Genomic DNA, 20,120 nt, shown 5'->3' with positions numbered 1-20,120 from the left:
AGAAAAAAGGGCTTTAAGATGGTTATGCAAATCCTTTCCCATAGCCCTAATGAAAAATAGGACACCAGTACATCTATGAATGGATGAGGTAATTAACCAAGTTGAAGAAAGAGCTGAGCTGTATCAAAGTTGCCCCACAAGAAGATGGCAAGTAAAAAAAGTGGTGAGACAAAATACACTCACATCACCTTGCTGCTCTGGAAGTTTGCATTTAACCACACTATTCCAAAAGCAGAGTATATAATTATCCAAGAGATCAGAAACAGCACTTTGATAAGTACTGCAGTAGAACAGGTTTAGGTATTACCACAGGTAATTCCTTTTGCTAAGCAATTCATTTACCTAAAACAGATACTAACTGTGTGCATGGATAGGAGTTGTTTATTGTTCTAGAGATAGGGAAAAACTGGAAAGATCCATTGAAGTTACAGCTATAGTTTAGGAGAATCTAGAATATATGATTTTAAACGTGAGCGCTGAGAAAGAACACTCCAAGTATACCAAGACAGGGCTGGAGAGCTGAGCCACAGATGGGCAAGCCTTATGGATAATTCTTCTCAAGTTGTGGTATTTAGAGGAGTATAAGTGTTTCCAGGTGTAGAGCAACATCCAGTTCTTGAGTCTGTGCTCACTACTGTCCGCACTAGAAGTCTATAAAGACTTGTAAATAAATTAATCATTGTTTCTTAGACAAGTATTGATAACTGAGGCTTCCCGATGAAGGTGTCAGACGTGGATTAACAACGTTCTTAAAAGAAGGATTAGCAAGAGTTGATTACGAAGTTATCAAGCGTAACTTCAATCAATTTTATCACAAATAGGACAACAAAAAAGAGTGAATTCTGTTTATTTTCCTGATGTTTTAAATCACTGTGTTCAGGTGGACTCCAACAATGAAACTAGAAAACATTGATGGACTGAAATGTGGCCAATGCCTTCAGGTAAGCCAAAGCCCTTGCTCCAGAATGTCCCCATTCTTATTTGGAAAGCTAATGCTATCTAGGGAAAAAGTCTATGCATGCTTATGCTTTAAACCATCTGCATAATAGAGACATCATTCAGGCAGGAGCCAACATCATCAAAGAGTGAATGTGGGAAGGTAAAATGAGTGTAAAACTGAGAATTATCGCCTTGAAAAAAGTTATTAAGAACTTTAAGAATAAGCTGTGTTTAATTTCCACTTCCTCTTAAGAAACCAAATGACAAAGCCAGTTTTCAGTAATTTGGAGCTCATTTGGATGCCATAAAATCAGGAGTTAGTTCCTGTCATGTCATTTATAAGCATATTTAGGGAGCACTGAGGTAACAAAAGAGGTGTCTGTAAAACCCAATTACTGTGTTCCAGGTATTTTTTTGGTAGGTACCTGCTACACGTCTACCAAGAGTATAACGCTGCAGAATATGACTGGGTAATTTAAGACAAATATTCTATTTATTAGTTTTACTTTGGGCAAAGGTACAGATAGAACAGATTGAATTAAATAAGAATCCAAGGAAAGAAGCACCTTATTGTTAATTTGATCAACATCAATTCTTTATATGAGACATCTATGACCTAGTGTCACTCACAGCTATAAAGCAATGACTCCCTAATTAAAACAGTCTTCCCTATTAATGCTTAATATTTAAAATTACCCTGTACTTAACGTCTTGAACTGAAGATATGAGGTCTAAATGAAGGTTAAATATGGAAATGCAATACATGATTTGTCTTGCTCACAAGGAAATGGGTTATTTCTTTCATTTGAAAATTGATCTACATCTCAGAACTCTGGCATGCAGACTAGTACCAGAGAAGCTGAACAGTTGATGGCCCTTTTGTCACCAGTAACCTCCTTGTTACTCCAAAGAAATATGCAGCTATTGGCAGAAGACAAATTGGCACCACCCTTATGCTTCAGGTGTCATTCTGAAGTGTGTGGTATAAGTTTCCTCAGTTAAATTGTACCTTATTCTCAGATTACTGTATTGTGTTGGGTTATGGTCCTTAAATAAGGTAGTAGATCAATCCTAGTACACCCAAGTATGAAATTGGTTTGGCAAAACTGGGAAATTTTAGTAAAAATAACACACGAACACTACAACTGAAGTGCTCGTGTAACTGGAAAACCAGAAGAACAGAATGATCTTAAATCTAGTTTATGAAGTGCTTAAACTTAGCTGCTGTTTTAAGGATTACTGTTTGCCTTTTGGCTAATTTCTGTTCTCAACTTGTACTGAGTCATTTTTTCCATTACTGCAAGCTACCTTTATTTTTATTGGATGCTTTCAGTCTAAGTATGTTCAGAACATCACAACTACAGAACTATGGTTAAAGCAAGATAAAATTTGCTGAAATTAACAATTACAATGAGCTTGAAAGCAAGAGCCTATCTACTTTTAAAAACCCCCCAAAACTTTACAATACTTAAATACCAATATACAAAATTTAACCCATGCCTTCTTTGCCATCAAGTAACACATAGCAACAGTTTAACACCTTTTGGATGGATTTTAGGGACTTTTTTTTTGCCACCAGGTGTCTTAACTTATACCATCACAACTTCTAGAAGGTAACCAACCATTTAGTTTTAATTTATTACTTTAGGAACTTGGCTCCACATAAATGAAAACTTATTAAAAAACTATAGACTGTTCAAAGATACTCTGTCACATTCAAAAGAAATTTTGAATAGTTATGACTACCCAACTACTTTAAGTTCATCAGATAACAAAGCACCACAAAGGAAACATCAAACAGCCCAGGAAATGTGGACAATTTCCCCCCCCCCCCCAGTATTACTACAGTGCCCCTCAATTCACCAGGTACAGATACAGAAGAAGTACAACCTATGTAATAAAATTTATTTTTCTTCAACAAGAATTCAACATTAAAATGCAAGCAAGCACATTTTATATATTTGGTTGTATTCTTCCATGCCAAACTTCATCCATATCTTCCAGTATGATGCACTGTAGAGCAGGAACGATGTCTCCAGAGATCTGTACGGAGCCTAGGACAAGTGAAGCCACTGTTCCATCAGGAATTACTCCTGTATCTGTATGTCAGGCACACCATGAGAGAAAAGCTATTGAGTGCAGCAGTTATCACTTAAGTTCCTGTATTACTGTAACACCCAGGAGTTCTAAACATGCACCAGGACCTCCAGAAATATCTATAACCACATCTGTGAAGCAATTCAGGTTTTCTGGAAAAGATTTCAGCTTCAGTAGCCAAAAAGCTGCCTGAGTGTAGCAAAAACCAGCAGAGTCTTCAAAAAGGAAAAAAAAAAACCCACACCACAAAACCTCCAAACAGGCAGACAACCATTAGTTAGCACACCAGTAAAAGTCCCCATCTCCCCAAACAATACTCATGGAAGAACTATACTGAGCATCTAAATTTCTGCATCCAATTCTAAGAATCATTATTCAAAGCAGTCAATCTAAACCATACTTTCATTAAAAAAAAACCCCAACAAAACAAAACTCCTTTTCTAACTCATTTCTCATCAAGCCAGTGCCCCCACCTCTTCTCTCACTCACCTGTTCACATGTCCTTTTAAAAAAAAAAGTCAAAAGACAATCTAAGATAAGATTTCTGAAAACTCTAGGAAAGTAATGCAAGATAACACATACATGAAATAAATATTTGCTTGCTTATACAGCACTGAAAGTTAGCAACTGCATTTTACATTTCTGCTTTGCAGAACAAAGAATACTTTGCTATAACAAAACTTGTTACTTTCTTTCCATAACAAACCTTTTCTGTTTGGTATGCTGCTGCCATTCCTCCTCTTCAGTAGTTTCTCTGCTTCCACATCACACTTTTCAGGAACTAAGAGCACACAGCTTCTGTCCAGACTAACTTTGCAGTAGGTAGAAAGATTACAACACAACACGTGCCTACCTACCTGCCAAAAAAAGTAAGCTCTTACATCCAGAAATAGATTGAGCAAAGCCATCCCTGCTCAGCACACTGAAGCCTGCATACTTGCATTTAGACTGGAGAGAAACTTTTTGCCTGGACTGACTAAAACAAGAAAGACCACACTACAAGCTATCAAGGCCAATATAATATCAAACAGCATTCTAAAACTGTTGGCTAAATGTACAAAGTTAAAAGAGGTGCAGAGTAAAAATCATTCTACTCCTTCAGGTAGCCTTGGGAAGGGGGGGGAAAAAAAAAAAAGAGGCCAACCAGAATACAAGAAACAGAAGACTGTTTGGTACACTACTACAGTAAGTACCCTGTCTCCAAATATTTACTTGCCTTCTGTGGCCAAGGACTTGAAGTCAGAATTCCTTAGACCCTATAAATCAAAAGCCACATAACTCAGATTTAAAAAAAAAAGTCTTTAAAGTAAAAGAAAACCCTCTCATTTTTGTTTCACTTAAGAGTATTCAGGCAAAGGGACAAAGGTTAAACAAATATCTTCCAGATACTTCAGTGGCAGAAGTAGTAGAGCCTTCCACTAGGTACTCAACAGCCAGTATCTAGAAGTACTTTATATACTTTAAATACAGCCCACCTCATAAAGTAGTACCACACTCAGTGTCCACTCCTTGAGAGGTAAATCAGAAAGGTTGTGAAACCTGTGCAACAGCAGGTTTTTGTCTTCAAGGACCAGTAGAAGTATTTTTTTTTAGTAATTTTCATCAAACCACAGCTCTACTTTGTCTTTCACCTTTTTAACTGTCCTCCAAAAAAGCACTTTTCATCAAAAAGAATTTATGGTGTGACCTGCCTATTGGGAAAAGATCCTTCCCATTTTGCCTATTTATGCCACTGTATTAGGTTTTTTGCAGCCTTAGGGCACAACACAATATCCTTCTTTCTTCAAAGACAAGGTTTCAATATGGCTACCAGGATTGCAGTTTAAGGAGGCTGCATAATTTTTCTTGCAGTTTACGTAGGACCCTTGGGAACATGTTGGCAGAGTTGTTTGGTAGTTTGCCTGCATATATCTCCAGCTCTGCCTTTGCCTGTAAGTCAGATTTTTGTCAAAAGCTAAACCTGAAGTAGTGCTAGTTGCAAGCCTCCATGAAAATCTGAAATATACAGCAAACTTCAACACAAGACAAAAAAGATTTCTACAACAGTTAGATTATGGTTTTATAAATTTAAATAAGTAGTTCCCTGGGAACACCACAGAACAGTAGCATAGCACTAATACAATTTCACCCAGGTTTTATTTCCAAAGCTAAAGTGCCCATGGAACAGTAAACCTTTCGCCTACACAGCACAGTTACACTGAGCCACAGCAGAGCACAGATTCGGGGAATTACCATCTGTAAGCATGTAGTTTGCCACTTTTAACAGGCCTTTTAGATCAGCAGTTCTACACCAACTTCTACAACTGCAGGTAATCAGCATCACTGCTGCATGAAAATGTGCACACATATTTGGCAATCTATCCTACTTTCCTGCCATTCATCTGTAAAAGTGATTAAATGCAAATTAACAAAACTCTCTGTAATGGCAGCCACAGAAGTGAGGGCTGGGGAATAGCAAGAATTTGTTGTTTTAGAGGAAGGAGCTAGGGAAAGTGAGGATTTTGAAAAAAAGACTTAAACAAACTAACAAAAAAAACTTTGGATATTAAGCACTGTCTTCATACAAATATTTGCTGACTTTACAGAAAAGATCTTTGAATCACAGACTGAAAACAAGTGGCAAATAACTGTCATTGGTTGTTGAACAGAAGAACAAAGTTATGAATTTGCTTCAGTATTTGTCTCCTGGAATTCACAGCTGCTTGGCTCCAATTTCCATCTGCAAAATGAATAATTTCCATTTTAGGAGACCAACTTGCAGGAGGTCAGAGCAATCTGGCTATACTTGATTACACATCATAGCTGGTTACAAGCTGAAGGAGCTGCTTGTGCCAGTACCTGCACAAAATAAAATCTGAGTTCATCAAAGCAAGTGCACTAGAACTTCCTCAGCTGGGGCAAAAGTTGCACTGAACTTTACTACTGAGATTCAGCTATTACTGGAGAATTTTATATCTACTTCTAGCAGTTTTAGCTCAAGTGTTGGATGAAGTTATAAATTAAATAATCCCATATCACAGTAATGTAGAATCAGGACTTTGGCTTCACGCAGTCAAAGACTTCTCTATCTCCAAACTGAGTGGCCTGTACAACTCAACATGTTTGCCAGCTAGCAAGTGCAGAATATCCACAGTCCAGAAAGAACTCAGGAAAAAAAGGATTACTGATTTATGGCACTTAGTGGAAGAACAAGTTGTTACAACTACGGGCATAATATATGACTGAATTATGACAATACAAAAAATTCTGAATTCTTTCATTGTATGTGGGACATATTTTGAAATCACAGGTCAAACTCAATGCAAAAATGAAGAGTACAAAGTTAAAGCTTGCCAATTTGAACATTCTTCTAGAAAAAAAAAAATACTGCTGACGTTCACTTGAATTCCCAAGCTCAAAAAGAATGCTGTAGAAGTTTACTGCAAAGATTCAGAGACAATTAAAGTCGAAATTTTAACTCTTTGTTTTATGGCTGAAGAGCACTATTAACAACCTAAGCATCTGTACTATTCATACAGTAACTCTAGCAGCTGTAAAAACAGTATCAAGACAGGGTGATATTACAGGTTTATTACACCACTACAATACATTTAGGTTCTACAGCACACCTCCATATTTGATCCTTAACACAAGAGATACCACAAGAGTCTATAAACTATATGGCATGAAAACATTTCCTCCTAATAGCTGCAAAGACACTCAAGATGTTAAGAACTATTAACCATAGACTGTAACTTACACTCGAAGTGGGAGGGGAGGAAAATATATACACTTACATCATAACCATCACAACAGCCTGTTTTAAAAATACAATACCACTCTTTGGGATAGAATCAAAAAGTTCTTTAAGTGAAACAGATCCAAGAGTTTGACATCTCCAAAAGCTTCTAAAGCTAAGTAAACAATCAAAATCACTATGAGTTTGCTCTAATCTATAACCCTTGTAACTATAGCATCTTTCAGTGAGCTTTACTTCATATTGCAGCTCCTACAGCTTTTACCATAACCAGTCCAATCTGACCGTTTCCACTCATTCAGTGAGATGCAGCACTTCCCTTTGATTCTTGCTTTACTGGACATTACATGTGACAGAGAGGCCTGATGACAAGTCAAAAGCCCCAGGTTAAATAAACAAGCATCAGAACACACAATTCAAATCCAAGACAGCAAAGCAGCCAGAACCACCGGCTCAACTACAGAAACACATGCCTTGATGGCTAAAGAGAGGATTTTCTCAGCATGACAGACCAACCCATTTAGTCAGTAACTTGTGGCCCTATTGTAATTTTCAGTTTAGACACTGTGCCAGGTGTAATTTTCAAATTAGTTGCTGCTCTCATCTCCTCCACTCACCCAAAGAAAGTGGGGCAGACACATTACCTTCGCCTAGTTATTCCAGCAGACCACCATCACTCTGCTACTCATTGTGTATTAGCACACTCTTGTAAGCAAGAACTTCACTCTGCATTCTCTGCTAAACTGGCAACAGTATTGTTGTCATATGAATACAGTGTTTCAAGCAAGGAGGGAATCATACTCTCCCCATGCCCAACTTCCTCTAGGTAGTAGAACTTCTTAAAAGAGAAACTTATGCAACTGTACGATGTAATATGGGTCTCATGAATCACAGACAGCTATTAAAGATAAGCACAGAAGTGTATTGATAAAAAGTTAGTGATGTCACTCCTACTTAAGTGACACTCCTCAGTTTTACAGCCTATCATATGTGAGCTCAACTGCCAAACATCTGAAGCCAGATTTTAAACCATATTTGTTTTAGAAATTGAAGGTTCTGACCTAAAGTTTAATACCCAAGTAATATTTGCAGTTTAAGCTGCAATAACGTAGTCCAAATCAGTTGATTTAGGCTGTTACTTAAGTTCTGCATAAGCACCCTCCAAGTATTAATAGAATGCAAAGCATGTTACCAAATACAAACAAAACATGACAAAGCAAAATGAACAGGGGAAAAAAAAACACCAAGAAAATTCTCACATATTTAGGTCATTTATCTTGGCAATAGAAAATAATATTAGGTAATTACAGAGAAGAAATGAGAAGTGCTCAAAATCCTAGAAGAAATTAAGAGAAAGCCTTCCAAATGCAGCCATGAGATTTTCTGTCTTGAAAACACTAAGTACTGGTGCAGGTAAGCAAACAGCTGCTCGGATACTAAGTCCCTGGAGGATCTCCAAAAAGGGGGAAGTTACACATCAGCTCTTCAAGTCATATCTCTGAGTAGTTGATGATAAATGATGTCACTGAAGAAACTATGGCTCTGATGCCAATGCTCCTTAATAGAAAGTTACATTTAAGTGCTGTTCGGTTTTTCACTTTGAATCCCCATAGCTTGCATGCCTTCAACTTTTACTAATGCTTTTTTAATTTATATGCTGTTTAAAACAAAAAAAAAACCCTCAAATTTAAAAAAAACCCACTCAAATTAAAAAAAAACAAACAACAAACACCTACCAACAAACTTAAAAGCAAAATGTCTTTAATAAGAATACTATCATGCAAGCTTTTCCATGCCACAGCTTTTGTGGTTTTATGTTTTAATCCAGCATATGCACCTGACATGGCAGGTCACTTACTCTAAAAAAGGATGCCAAACCATTAATAGCATCAACAGCTTTTAAAATCCGCCATCTTATTAATCACACATTTTGTTTTAGTAGGCTTTTCTGGCTTTTGTAAAGTTTTTATAGGTCAAACTGAAGCTGACACCCAACAGTTGATCTTCTCTCAGGAACTGCTCCATATACATCCAGAAAAACTCCCATCTCCATGTTCCCTATGCCAAAGAACCTGCTAATGATCATGCTTCGGAAAGCCATGGTAACTTGTTCACCAGTACACCGATTCTCATGTGAGAAAGCTTTTTGGAGAAAAAATTCTAAAAATATTTATTTGCAGCAGTCAAGTCCTAACAGCCACTTGAGCTTTCAAATGCCATTGTTATAGTTACAATCAACACTTTTTTACTGTATTAGGGAGTACAGCAATCTCTTCAACTGCTGAGAAAACGATCGAGACAGAGCTCCCCCACCCCCACATCTTACATGGCTAACTGCTAAAACATAAAATATATGACCTATCTTCTGGCATTCACACCAAGTTGTTCTGTATTTTCCTTAAAAATAGTAGTTTTAAAATCACCACTGCTATATTTACATACAGTTATAGGTAAAACTTGGTTTATACAGTAACTTCATAAGCCTTCTTTGGAGTCATATTTGATAGATGAGGCCAAAGCCCACCTTCAGTATTTTACAAGTACTTCAGAAGTGTTAAGCACAAGAGCCACTAGATCTGTTAGATTCCTTCTTTACAGAGGTGGAGGAAAGCTGCTTCTCTTCCTAAGCCTACCAATACCCAATAAGCACTGCAACATCCAAGTGCCAGTATTCAGTACCACTGTTACACATATCCAAGCATAGCTAGAGGGACACACAAGTGCCAAGCGTTTTGCTAGGCTGTCTGCAAGCAAGCAGAAAATCAGTGACCAGAAAGCCATGCCCAGAGAAATTCATCCACAAAAAGCCACTGCCAGTCCGTGTTAGCACAACTCACCCTCTCTGCTCTGCTACACTCAGAAGCTGAGAAAGTGACAGTACACAAAAATTCTTCTTTCAGAGGTAACACACTTTACTTGCATTTTCGACTGAGTAGGAGACAAAGTACAGACTCCTCGTGAAAAAAAAAATCTTTATTGTTAGGACCTAAAATAATTCAACTTGCTACAGTAATTGAGCAAAGTAAAAGTGGTAGCAAATTGTGAAATTTGGCAAGCTTTCTAAAGACATTGTTTTATACAATTCCATGGAAATGAGACTATGCCTTAATAACAAGAGTCCAAATTTGGTCCACAGACATAATGCTGTCACCGTAACTTTCACTTTTCACTTTGACTAAAACCTAAGGTAAATAATTTTTGCCCAAATTTGCGGCAAGTTCAGAACCTAAAGCACCAGGTTTAAAAGCATTTTCAAATAACAGGTTAACAAAACAAGTTTAAAAGCACCGACTTTTCATAACTAGCTAAAAAATAACTTAATAATGCAACGACAATAAGCAGTGTTACTTATATTGTATAGAACACAAGGAAGGTAATAAAAATTCAAATTGATTGAGGAGATAATACAAGCAGTTTTGGATTGTTTCATTGTTGGGATGGGGAGGCACACTTTTGGAAAACTAATTGATTTCATTAAGATTATTCATTTAATTAAGCCTACTTATTCAAGTATAATTGCATATATTTGTGAACATACTGCAAAACCAGTACTTTTGTTAAGACTTGGGACAACCCCAGGAAACTGAAATTCATGTGAAAATATATATATTTCAGATCCACAACACAGGCCAAGACTCGCACATAATTTTCTGATGTACAGGAAACCTCAAATACTCATGTATGTATACAGAAAACTCTGGCTACTCTTCTAACTTCACTGTCAGTATGGTAAAACAGAAACTGCAAAACTAAATAAATAATCACCCCAGAACTAAAACTTGCATAGTAATCACCACTGGCTGGCTTACTAGTCACATTAAAGCAAGCTGTCATAGTTTGAACTCAAGAGCCTGAATTACAATTGTAACATAGGAAAATAAATCAAAGGATATTTCAGACTGATTTAAAAATAAAAGATAAAAAAAAAAAATCAGTGAGATTGAAGATTTTAGGGGCTAGAACCATTTCCAACAACCACAGCTTACAGATAATTTAGTATCAAAATAGATGGTTATGTGCTAGTTACAGACCAAATGTAAATATTCAGAAATTAAGGTAGTATAGGAATTATTTACTTGCAGTCTTGAAGACAAACCTAAGTCTGTGTGCAGCCCCAAAGGGAGGTTACATTTAGCAGTTAAGATTTTCTCAGGGGTTTCACCCTCTCCATAAAGCGAACTCCACTCTTCACTGTGTTTAACAGACCTTTAGAAGCCATTAGTCTAACAAATATATTGTTAATGGGTAAGTGCTAACACAGGCATAAATGGGAAACAGTCTTGTTCAAAAACTTCATATTGCTCTAATTTTGGTTTTGTGAAAGAGCCATCAAAAGATTCAGTGTTTCCAGGATAAGCACAGAGGCTGATTCAGTGAGCTCAAAAAACAACTAAAACAGAAAAGCTGGGTACCAGGTCTTGCCAAACAAAAACAAAACAAAACAACAAAAAAAAATCCAACAATGCTTCCCCCATACCCTCAAGTACCCTGACCATCTTTTGCCTACTTGTTTTATCTTACAGTTTTGAAACTACTAGAAAGGAAACAGCTGAGGAATGCTGCCACTCTTATGCCATGCTTTCCACTGACTGTCATTTCAAGAATGCATATAGGAAAGTAAAGGAGCTTGGAATGTCACCACCCATCCAGCAGCATTAGAAGCTGCCCAGCTTACAGATGGCTCCACTGCCTTGCAGCTGAACTCCAGTCTGCATTTTACCATTGCCCAGATCAATGAAGAAAAATATATTGTTGAGCACTGATATCTGTTAGGCAAATGTCCTCATATGCTGCATGTCTTATATGTCATAAACTATATTTATATTACAATACAGTAGTAAAGATATCATTTACAATTTCTTGGTTGCAGGAATCCCAGAAAAGGTGTACTCCTGCTACAGTTGTCCAAAACTACCACCATGTTCCTTTCAGAGCATATTAGTTGGTCTAAATCTAACTCATCTGAATATATCCCTGGATAAAATTTCAGTATTTGCCAGAATATGTGCATGTTCCTCAATTTCACAGGGTGTGAGGCCAGCCTTCGGAGACACAACCACACAGAGAGAGGCTGTCAATTATTGGGCTCTCAAGTTTTGAAAGGACTGTAGCAAGTGTCTAACTAGGCTAAGTAATAACTTTGAGAGAGTGAGAGTATGAGGAAAGCGATAAACAAATAAAGAACTGGACAGGCCCCTGTCAAATTATCTGTTCCAACTAAAATTTAATATATATTCTTAAACCTGGAATACAGGTCCCTCAGAAGACTTAAGTGGTATCTCTACTAGTGATTTATACAGACTGCTTCTGTCTCCTAGCCTCAGATTTAGCTAACAAACTGAAATTTAGTAATTTGGTAAAAAATAGCATTATTGCCACTACAAAGCTAATATCAAAAAGGCCTTGACTCAACCATGTTCCCATTAGTTTGATTCTTACATAAAAGAGCACATCTCATCTACTCTTACAAGGTGCTTTTTGAGGATTTATCATGAAAATGTGTTCTAATAATACCGAAACCAGACCAGAATATGTAGAAAATCATAGATAAAGCTCTACTATAAAAGCAGCAATAATGCTACGGTGAAATTCCTATCTATAGACCAGCAGAAATTGTCCCTGAACATTAGCTTCAGTAAGCACCAAAGCCCTACCAGCTGAATTCATCCTTACATTGGAATGTAGAACTCTTCCCCCATGACTAGCAAGTTTAAGAAATCTGTCAGTTATGTTAACATGGAAACTGGCTTTAAATACTTTAATAATGTCTGTATGCTAGAATTCACTTGGGTTATTCTATCTGTGTACAAGAAATATCCATAGCAATGAAAAGAAAACAGAAATCCCAGGTTCAGACTTGACAGATCACTCAGAAACAATACACTTAAAAAGGTGAAGAGATGGTTATTTGTTTCTTTTATAAAACACCAAAAAGAACACAATTCTTTTGAATGCATTTAAGATTTTCACTATTATACTTATAGTACATTATGAAAAATCACACCTTTTTTTTCTCCTCTTCTTACCTCCATTTCAGAGAGTAAAAAAAAAAATCTTAGATGGCAAAATCAGTAGAAAGTTAACAAGTATTTATTGTACAATCTGAACCTAGCTACTGTAACTACAGAGAGAAAGATCTATGGCCCACACAAGAACCAACTCCTATTACAAAAGGGATTTTGCCTCTGTAGTCTAATCACCAAGTGAAGTCAATATTACCATTATTTCAGGACTCTTTTTCTCTGTGTTTTGTTGCACAGACAGAAAACTTAAAAAAAAAAAAAAAAAGGCCAGGATAAAATAATACAAGGTTAGCAAATTTCTCCAAAATTCTCAGTTGTAGAACATCTACAATGAGAGCGTAAGGAGGTTTGGTCATTGCAAGGTTGCTTCCCCTCCAAAAGAGGGCAACTTTACTAGGATAGCTCTGAGCTATTTCCATACCTTCCTTACCCTTGGTTGTTGGGGTGCTCCTGCTATGATGCAAACACCTTACAGATCTAAGACTGTAACAACCTGTTCTTTGCTCTTACGACTTGACATGCTGTGGCCCCAGCTCAAATACATGACCCATGTTATCATTCATCAAAAAGGATCCCAACAGAGTGACTTAATGCCCTCTTCTCAAGTTCTAAGGCAAATGGATCCAGTGCTGGTACATTTTATGTACCTTTGGTATCACTTGGTGTTTGAAAGGGTGTTGTAACAAGGACAGTTACAACTGTAACAATGCTCATTACTATATCAAGTTCTAAGAATATGCCAACAGAAGTCCTGACAGAACTTTTCAAGGAAATATTAAGACAGCAACACCTGTCCTTACTCAGCTAGAAAAAGGAAGATTTCAGTGAAACACATGACACCTTAATTACTACCAAAGGATCAACTTGTACTTAACACTGCAGACTGCTCTGCCTGCAAACTGATATGTAGCCATGTAAATGTTGGTAAAACAGTCTGACCTTCATATTCAGCTTAGTAGTTGAGGAGTTGCAGAAAACCACTATTTGATACAGAGAGACAGACTTTAAGGAATATTGCTTAAGTAAACTGTACTTGTCCCAGACGAAAAGAGAGCACATGAATCCTTCATCAAGGAGCAGGGGCCTTCACCAGTAACACCCCCTACAGGGACTCGATGATCCCCACACACAAACAGCCAAGACAATTTCCCTTATCTTAGCTCCAAAGCAAGTACCCTCCCCAGGAAGAAGTAAGATCAGGACATATTCTTTTCATGGTATGTAGTGGAATTAGGCTGCAGCACTCACCTTCTCACCAGAGAGAATGAGGCCAAAAACCAGGTCACTATCTCCTAAGTCTGAGCAGCCCCAAAGAAAAAAGGCGGTCAAAAAGCAGGCTGCATAAATTGTCATACCTAAGCACAGCCTAATCTCAGCCACTTTCTTTATCAGGAGAGTGCAGGTACTCCACAGTGCACATCCCATACTCCCAGGGGAGCAGCGTGCACAGGAAATCCAGGCTTCCAGGAAACTGGCCACATCATGGTCCCTCCCTACTACACACAGCCTTCCCATGTGCTGCCCAGAAAGGGTGGGCTCCTCTTTCCTGTACAAAGCTCTACATAACTTCTAGACAAACTACTTTCAGCCACCTAAGCAATAAATTCCACTTAGAGCTAGTGAAACAAGTCCTCTTTCATGGAAGCCAGGGAAAGCAGAAGAGAGTCTAAACTCTGAGGAAGGATAGGTGTTAAGCTTTCAGGATGACAGAACTGAACACCACTTTGAAGAAATACGTCTGCCCTCAAAGGGACCAGGTTTTATTGAAAATAGTATATTATCTCTTCTTAACATTATTTCAGAATATGACACTTTTACCCCCCACACTCTGCAGAAACTAATAACCTGCAAGGTCACAGCTCACCTTTGGGCTTCTTTTTTGTCTCAAGTTCCCCTTACATTCAATTGTTAAGGAGATTAGAAAAGCTGCACTTATCTTTAAGTTAGATCTCGTCCTGCATGACAACTGTCTGCGAATGCAACACTGAAAACCAACTTCTAGTAAAGTAATGCATTGTAAACATTGACATCTGATTGTAAATTTAAGGTCTAATTTAAAACTAAGTTTTCTGGTCTTCCAGACACATGCACACAATATAAATGCAGGTTATGCAGCAGAGTACATATTATCCTGCTGCAATATCCTACACTGCACATATCTCTGAGACAGAAAAATGGTACACACAGTTTGGTCCTTTGTGCTAAAGGCCTAATGTGAGAACTTGTGCTAGAACAAGTTCTTAAAGCAAGTGATTTGACACCATCACATACAGGAATAATAATAATCACGTAATGACAAGTTTTTCCCCTTCTGCAAGATCTCAAAAAAATTTAGTTGACCTATCCTCAGATATGATGCACTCAAGTCCCCTCATTTATGCACATGCAAATATAAATCAAAATTACTCATTGGCAGTGTCAAGACATGAAGCAGGTACCTACAAATATAATCCCCCCTTTCCACAATTGAGTTACCAAGTCAACTGTAATTTTTTCTTTCCCATATGCAGAAAGAGAAACAATTCTACATAAAGCTTTCTGATGGTGATGGCACTCTACCCCATTGATAAAGGAAAAGCTTAGCTAATGGCTTTAGTGAAAGCTTGATGCTCCACTAAAGACCAGATCTGAAGTCTATCAGAATTTCAGGATTAATGGTACTTCCCTCTCAGCACTTCCAACTACCTGGGCCATGGAAAAGAAAACACAGCTTAAGTCTCTTCCTATAACTGCCATATGCATCAGGAAAATCAGAAGCTAAACAGTATATTAAATATTTAATTCTATTGCTATTTCAGACACATGCATTTGCCCTCCATAACTGCAAAAAAAAAAAAAATAATGGAAGAAAAAAAAAAAAAAAAAAGGCACAACCCAAAGAGGTACAATCATTTTCTCTTTGCTATGATAAATTTATTCTTGTGAAGCAGTAACATCTACATGGGATCTGACAGATGACACAAAACAAAAAACCAACCAAACGAAAACGCACAAAGCAACAGCAAACCACAGCGGTCTGAAACACAACAACATGGACTTTGACACAACTGACATCAGTCAGTCAAAACTGTGAGGAAGAATGACAAGCTTCTGAAGTTTCTTTTGAGAACAGACACAGCTTTGATCATGCCGCAGCCAAATCTGATTAAATGAATCCATCGTGTTTGACTTGCACCTTTTATATGGCATATTAGAGGAAAATAAGACTTATTGATAATAATGAAGTGAAACCATTCAGAGCTGGTTATAGGTAGGGATTTGTTATATGCCTTTTTTTTTAAATAGCAACAGGCAACACTGATTTATGGGACTGCCTCAAGAGGATTATAACTTTACAACTGATCTTCTTATTTGCTTTCAATATCATAAAATCAGAAAAGGCCCTTTGGTATCACTAAAGGGGGGGTGGGAGACTGAGTAAGAATTTTAGAAGTGATGTAAACCTTTCCCTCTGTTCCCTTCAACTTTTACCTTCCAAATGTCAAGCTGACTACAGGTAAAAAGGAGAGAATAAGTGCAGAATTATCCTGATGAAAGCTTTGTTGTATATAGTATGAAAGACGTTTTGAAAATGCCATCGGGACTTCGTAAAGAGAGATAACGCCATCTCTTATTCTAACAATAGAGTTCAGCCAAACGTCATCCTTTCCTACCAATCACTACCAATCACTGGAGTACAGTAACTTGCAGACCCAAGGATCTAACCAGTTAAGGTATGACTTCTAGTACAGAGCTCCCTGGAAGCATGAAGCAATCATAACTTGATTAGAGGAGGATAAATACATAAAACTCATACTGAAGTGAGGGGCTAGCCTGCAGTCAGGTAACTGTGCTGCAGTAACATGCTGACAGGCTTAACCACAACACACATTCATTCTTCCAGTTCAGTTCACAACTGAAAGTAAACCAACACCCTTTACAGGGGAGCAAGTGACAACTCATACACAGGAAACAGAGCAAAGACTGATAGAAACTTTTATCTTCAGGAGGGGATAATTGCAGGGCAATTTATGTATTTCTAGAGTCTCACACCCTTGAAAAATCTATATGGAATGCAGCAAATAAACTAACCATCTCATTTTTTGTTTATGCGAGAAAAGTGGTGCATAAAAACAACATCCTAACTACCTCACCTAATCACTTTGGGAAAATTTCTACTTGATCAACCTACACCTCATAATCATTAAGATTTTTTTTTAAACTACTGAAGAACTTCTAAAATTAAGAATGAGAAGCTAGCCTGTCAAAGATCATTTTTTGCTTTCTAAATATTCAGTGAATCTAATATTGTGTGGAAGCTTTTGGCCTTCTAGAGAAAAAACTATTCAGGCAAACCCGTATTATCTCCGGATTGCCACAGCCTTTCCTTATTTGGCTAACGTTTTGAGATTCCAATCAGACTGCTATGAAGTTCAACATGCACAAAGCATCCATTTTGAGGAAACTCCATAGCCAGTTTCCCTTCCATTCCCCCCCTGCCCCAAGTGAAAGTTATCTCCCTCGGCACCAACCCCCTCCCACATACTCACAACCAGAACAAAGCGATATGGATTGGGTTTTTTACTACTTTCCAACGCACGGAAGAAAAATGTAAGAGCCCTGCTTCCCTTGAAGTTCAGCTTTCCCACTGCGGCGGGAGCCATCGGTAACGAAAACAAGCAGCCTCTTATTGATACGCGTTTCTATATAAGGAACAAAACACTGGTTCCCCATAGAAACCGGAGAGAAATAGATGATCCGTCTCTCCCCACGCCTGCTCGCACACACGAGCGGGGTTTAATCGGCTCAACTGCTGCGGAACCGTGGAGACGGGGGACGCAGGGAACTGCTACCGGGATCCCAGGCAAGGGGCAGCGGGGAAAGCGAGCCCGCCTTCCTCACCTGCAGCCACCCCCCCGCGCCGGGGAGCAGCTGCCCCCGACCCCGCAACCCCCTCCGGGCAGGGCCCGCTGCCCCTGGCCCTCCAAGGGAGGCGCTGCCAACAGGGGAAAGCGAAAGGGGTCAGCGGCACCTCCTCCCCGCCAGAGGAGAGGCCCAGCCGCCCCTTCCGACGCCCGGCCCGCGGGGAGGGGGCGCAGCCTCCCGCCCCTGCAGCCCCGCCGGCCCCGGGGCTCGGCCCCGGCCCCTCCGGCCTGTCCCAGCCCGACCCCGCCGCCGCCTCCCCGCCCCGACACCCCCCAGCGGAGGGAGCGCGGCCGCCTCCGGCCCCTTCCTCCTCCACCTCCGCCGAGGGGAACATTCGGCCGGCCTCGCCCCCTCCTTCCCCGCCTGCCTGACCCGGCCAGGCCCCCCTCGATCAGCCCCGCACCGACCTGGTGGAGCGCGGTCAGCCCGTCCACATTGGCGTAGTTGATGTCGGCGCCCCGCTCCAGCAACCGCAGCACCTCCTCAGTGTCCCCGCTGGAGCAGGCGGCCAGGAACACAGCGCCGTCGTCGAACTTCACCTTGGTCTTCTTGCGCTTGACCACGGGCGGCTCCAGGTCGGTCTCGGAGCCGATCCAGCGCTTCAGCTGCTCGTTCCGCTTCTGCTTGGCGTCCGCCATCTTCATGCCCCGCTCGCGCCGGCCCCCTCAGCCCCGGCCGCGCCGAGCGTACACTTTATACCGCCACTATCCCACAGCGCACCGCGGCCGCGCGCGCTCACCCGCCCAGCCGGAGGGCGCGGGGCGGGCGGGGACCGAAGGGGCGGGGCGGTGGCTGCTCGTTAGCATAACCTCGCGAGAGCTCCAGGGGGCGGGGCGCGTGCGCGAGCGGCATGGGATGGGCGGTGCCGGAGCGGAGGTGGGAGCGGAGGTGGGAGAGTCAGTGGTCTTATGGCTGCGTCGGGCAGCTGAGCTGAAGGTGCCGTCAGCCTTTGCGTGCGACCTCTGTGTCACCTGTAGCAACACCCGTGTTTCTGCCTGTAATGACAAACGGGGCACGTGCAGACACTTGGAGGGAAAAGAGGAAAGAAATGGGACAGCTCCTGAGGGTCCTTTGTTTTGGGAGGTTAGACATGACTACGTCAGGCCAGCGTGACGTACAAAAGCACCAGCTGCCATTTGCCCCTACACATCCTTCCACATTTGCACCTATCCTTTAAGGGGGCCCACAGGGAAGCCGGAGAGAGACTCTTCATCAGGAATTGTAGTGACAGCACAAGGAGTAATGGGTACAAACTGAAAGAGGGGAAATTCAGACTAGATATGAGAAAGAAATTCTTTACTCTCACAGTGGTGAGACACTGGAACAGGTTGCCCAGGGAGGCTGTAGATGCCCCAACCCTGGTGGTGTTCAAGGCCAGGCTGGATAAGGCTTTGAGCAACCCGGTCTGGTGGGAGGTGATCCTGCACATGGAGGACTTGAGACTAGATGATCTTTCAGGTGCATACATTCCTCAACATTCTGTGTGACAGTGAACAAAGCCTTGTGCTTATTGTCCATTTTGCCTAAAGTTCACTTCCTTGATGTGAAAACCTGGGGTAGCACAACATCCTTTCTCTTGGGAGAAAACAGGTGCAGCATTTGAAGATACAAAGACTAAAATTTTTTTGTTCAGAGTTGCAACTTCTAGGAACCAAGCTATTACAGATAATAAACTATTTTCCATGGTTTCTTTAGCTAAAGGCAATATGTATTTTGCTTTAAATGGAATAATCTTTGGGGATAAAATGTGGGGTTTATTTTCAACTAATTATGGGAAACAAAGTATAGTTTGAGAGGGTCACCAAACCTCATGCACTTCAAATTTTGCATGATTTGCACTTTTTTAATTATGTCTCCTTCTTATGGTGGGCGGTCTCACAGCCAACTCAGGGTTCTTATTTCCATTTTTATTGATAAAGATGTCAGCAGCATTTCACAAGAAGTAATAGCTGTAAGGTGCCTGCAGCAATGTGCCGTTCTTAATATCTTTCAGAACAGATTTCCATCGGAGATATTTGCATAGTATCTGTCAGATTTACTCATACAGCAGTGCATTAGATACATGCAATGACAATTTGCAGGCTCAATGTGATTGAGAACAAAAGACAACATCTGGTAGTCAAGATGAAAGATTTGCCAGAGAAAGATTTGCAGTTAAGTAGGTGGATGACTGATTACCTGGCTTCTAATTTATACCTTCCTATTGACAGCCTGTGTGACTATCCAGGGTACATTTTAGGTTCCTGGGTTTGAAAATATGGCTGACTCTTCAGAGTGCACTTCAAAAGCAGTCTTTGAGTTTTTATTACTCACACAAGTGATTCAGTTGTGCTTTGGTGTAGTGCTGGTACCATCAGCCCTGTATGGATAGTTACCATGTGGGAACTTGACTGGATCACCTGACTCATGTCTAAGGAGGG

At 40.0% G+C, this 20,120-nt stretch overlaps 1 protein-coding gene across 4 annotated transcripts in view; it reads right to left on the bottom strand.

Annotated features, from left to right (window-relative positions):
- PPP1R12A (protein phosphatase 1 regulatory subunit 12A) overlaps window positions 1-18,450 on the bottom strand; it is a 113,588-nt gene extending 95,138 nt beyond the window's left edge. For 2 of the 4 annotated variants that reach the window (XM_027655443.1, XM_027655453.1), the window contains exon 1: window positions 18,108-18,450. In XM_027655443.1, coding sequence (XP_027511244.1) covers window positions 18,108-18,344 — 237 coding nt within the window. In that variant the 5' untranslated portion in view covers window positions 18,345-18,450. The remainder of the gene's footprint in view (window positions 1-18,107) is intronic. The other 2 variants (XM_027655425.1, XM_027655432.1) reach the window with 2 other exon arrangements.
- Between the last annotated feature and the right edge of the window lie 1,670 nt (window positions 18,451-20,120).

This window comes from Corapipo altera, unplaced genomic scaffold (assembly GCF_003945725.1).
Source record: "Corapipo altera isolate COAL_440 unplaced genomic scaffold, ASM394572v1 1, whole genome shotgun sequence".
Taxonomy (NCBI): Eukaryota; Metazoa; Chordata; class Aves; order Passeriformes; family Pipridae; genus Corapipo; species Corapipo altera.
Note: the sequence above shows the minus strand (reverse complement) of the source record. Positions and strands in the feature narration are given on the sequence as shown.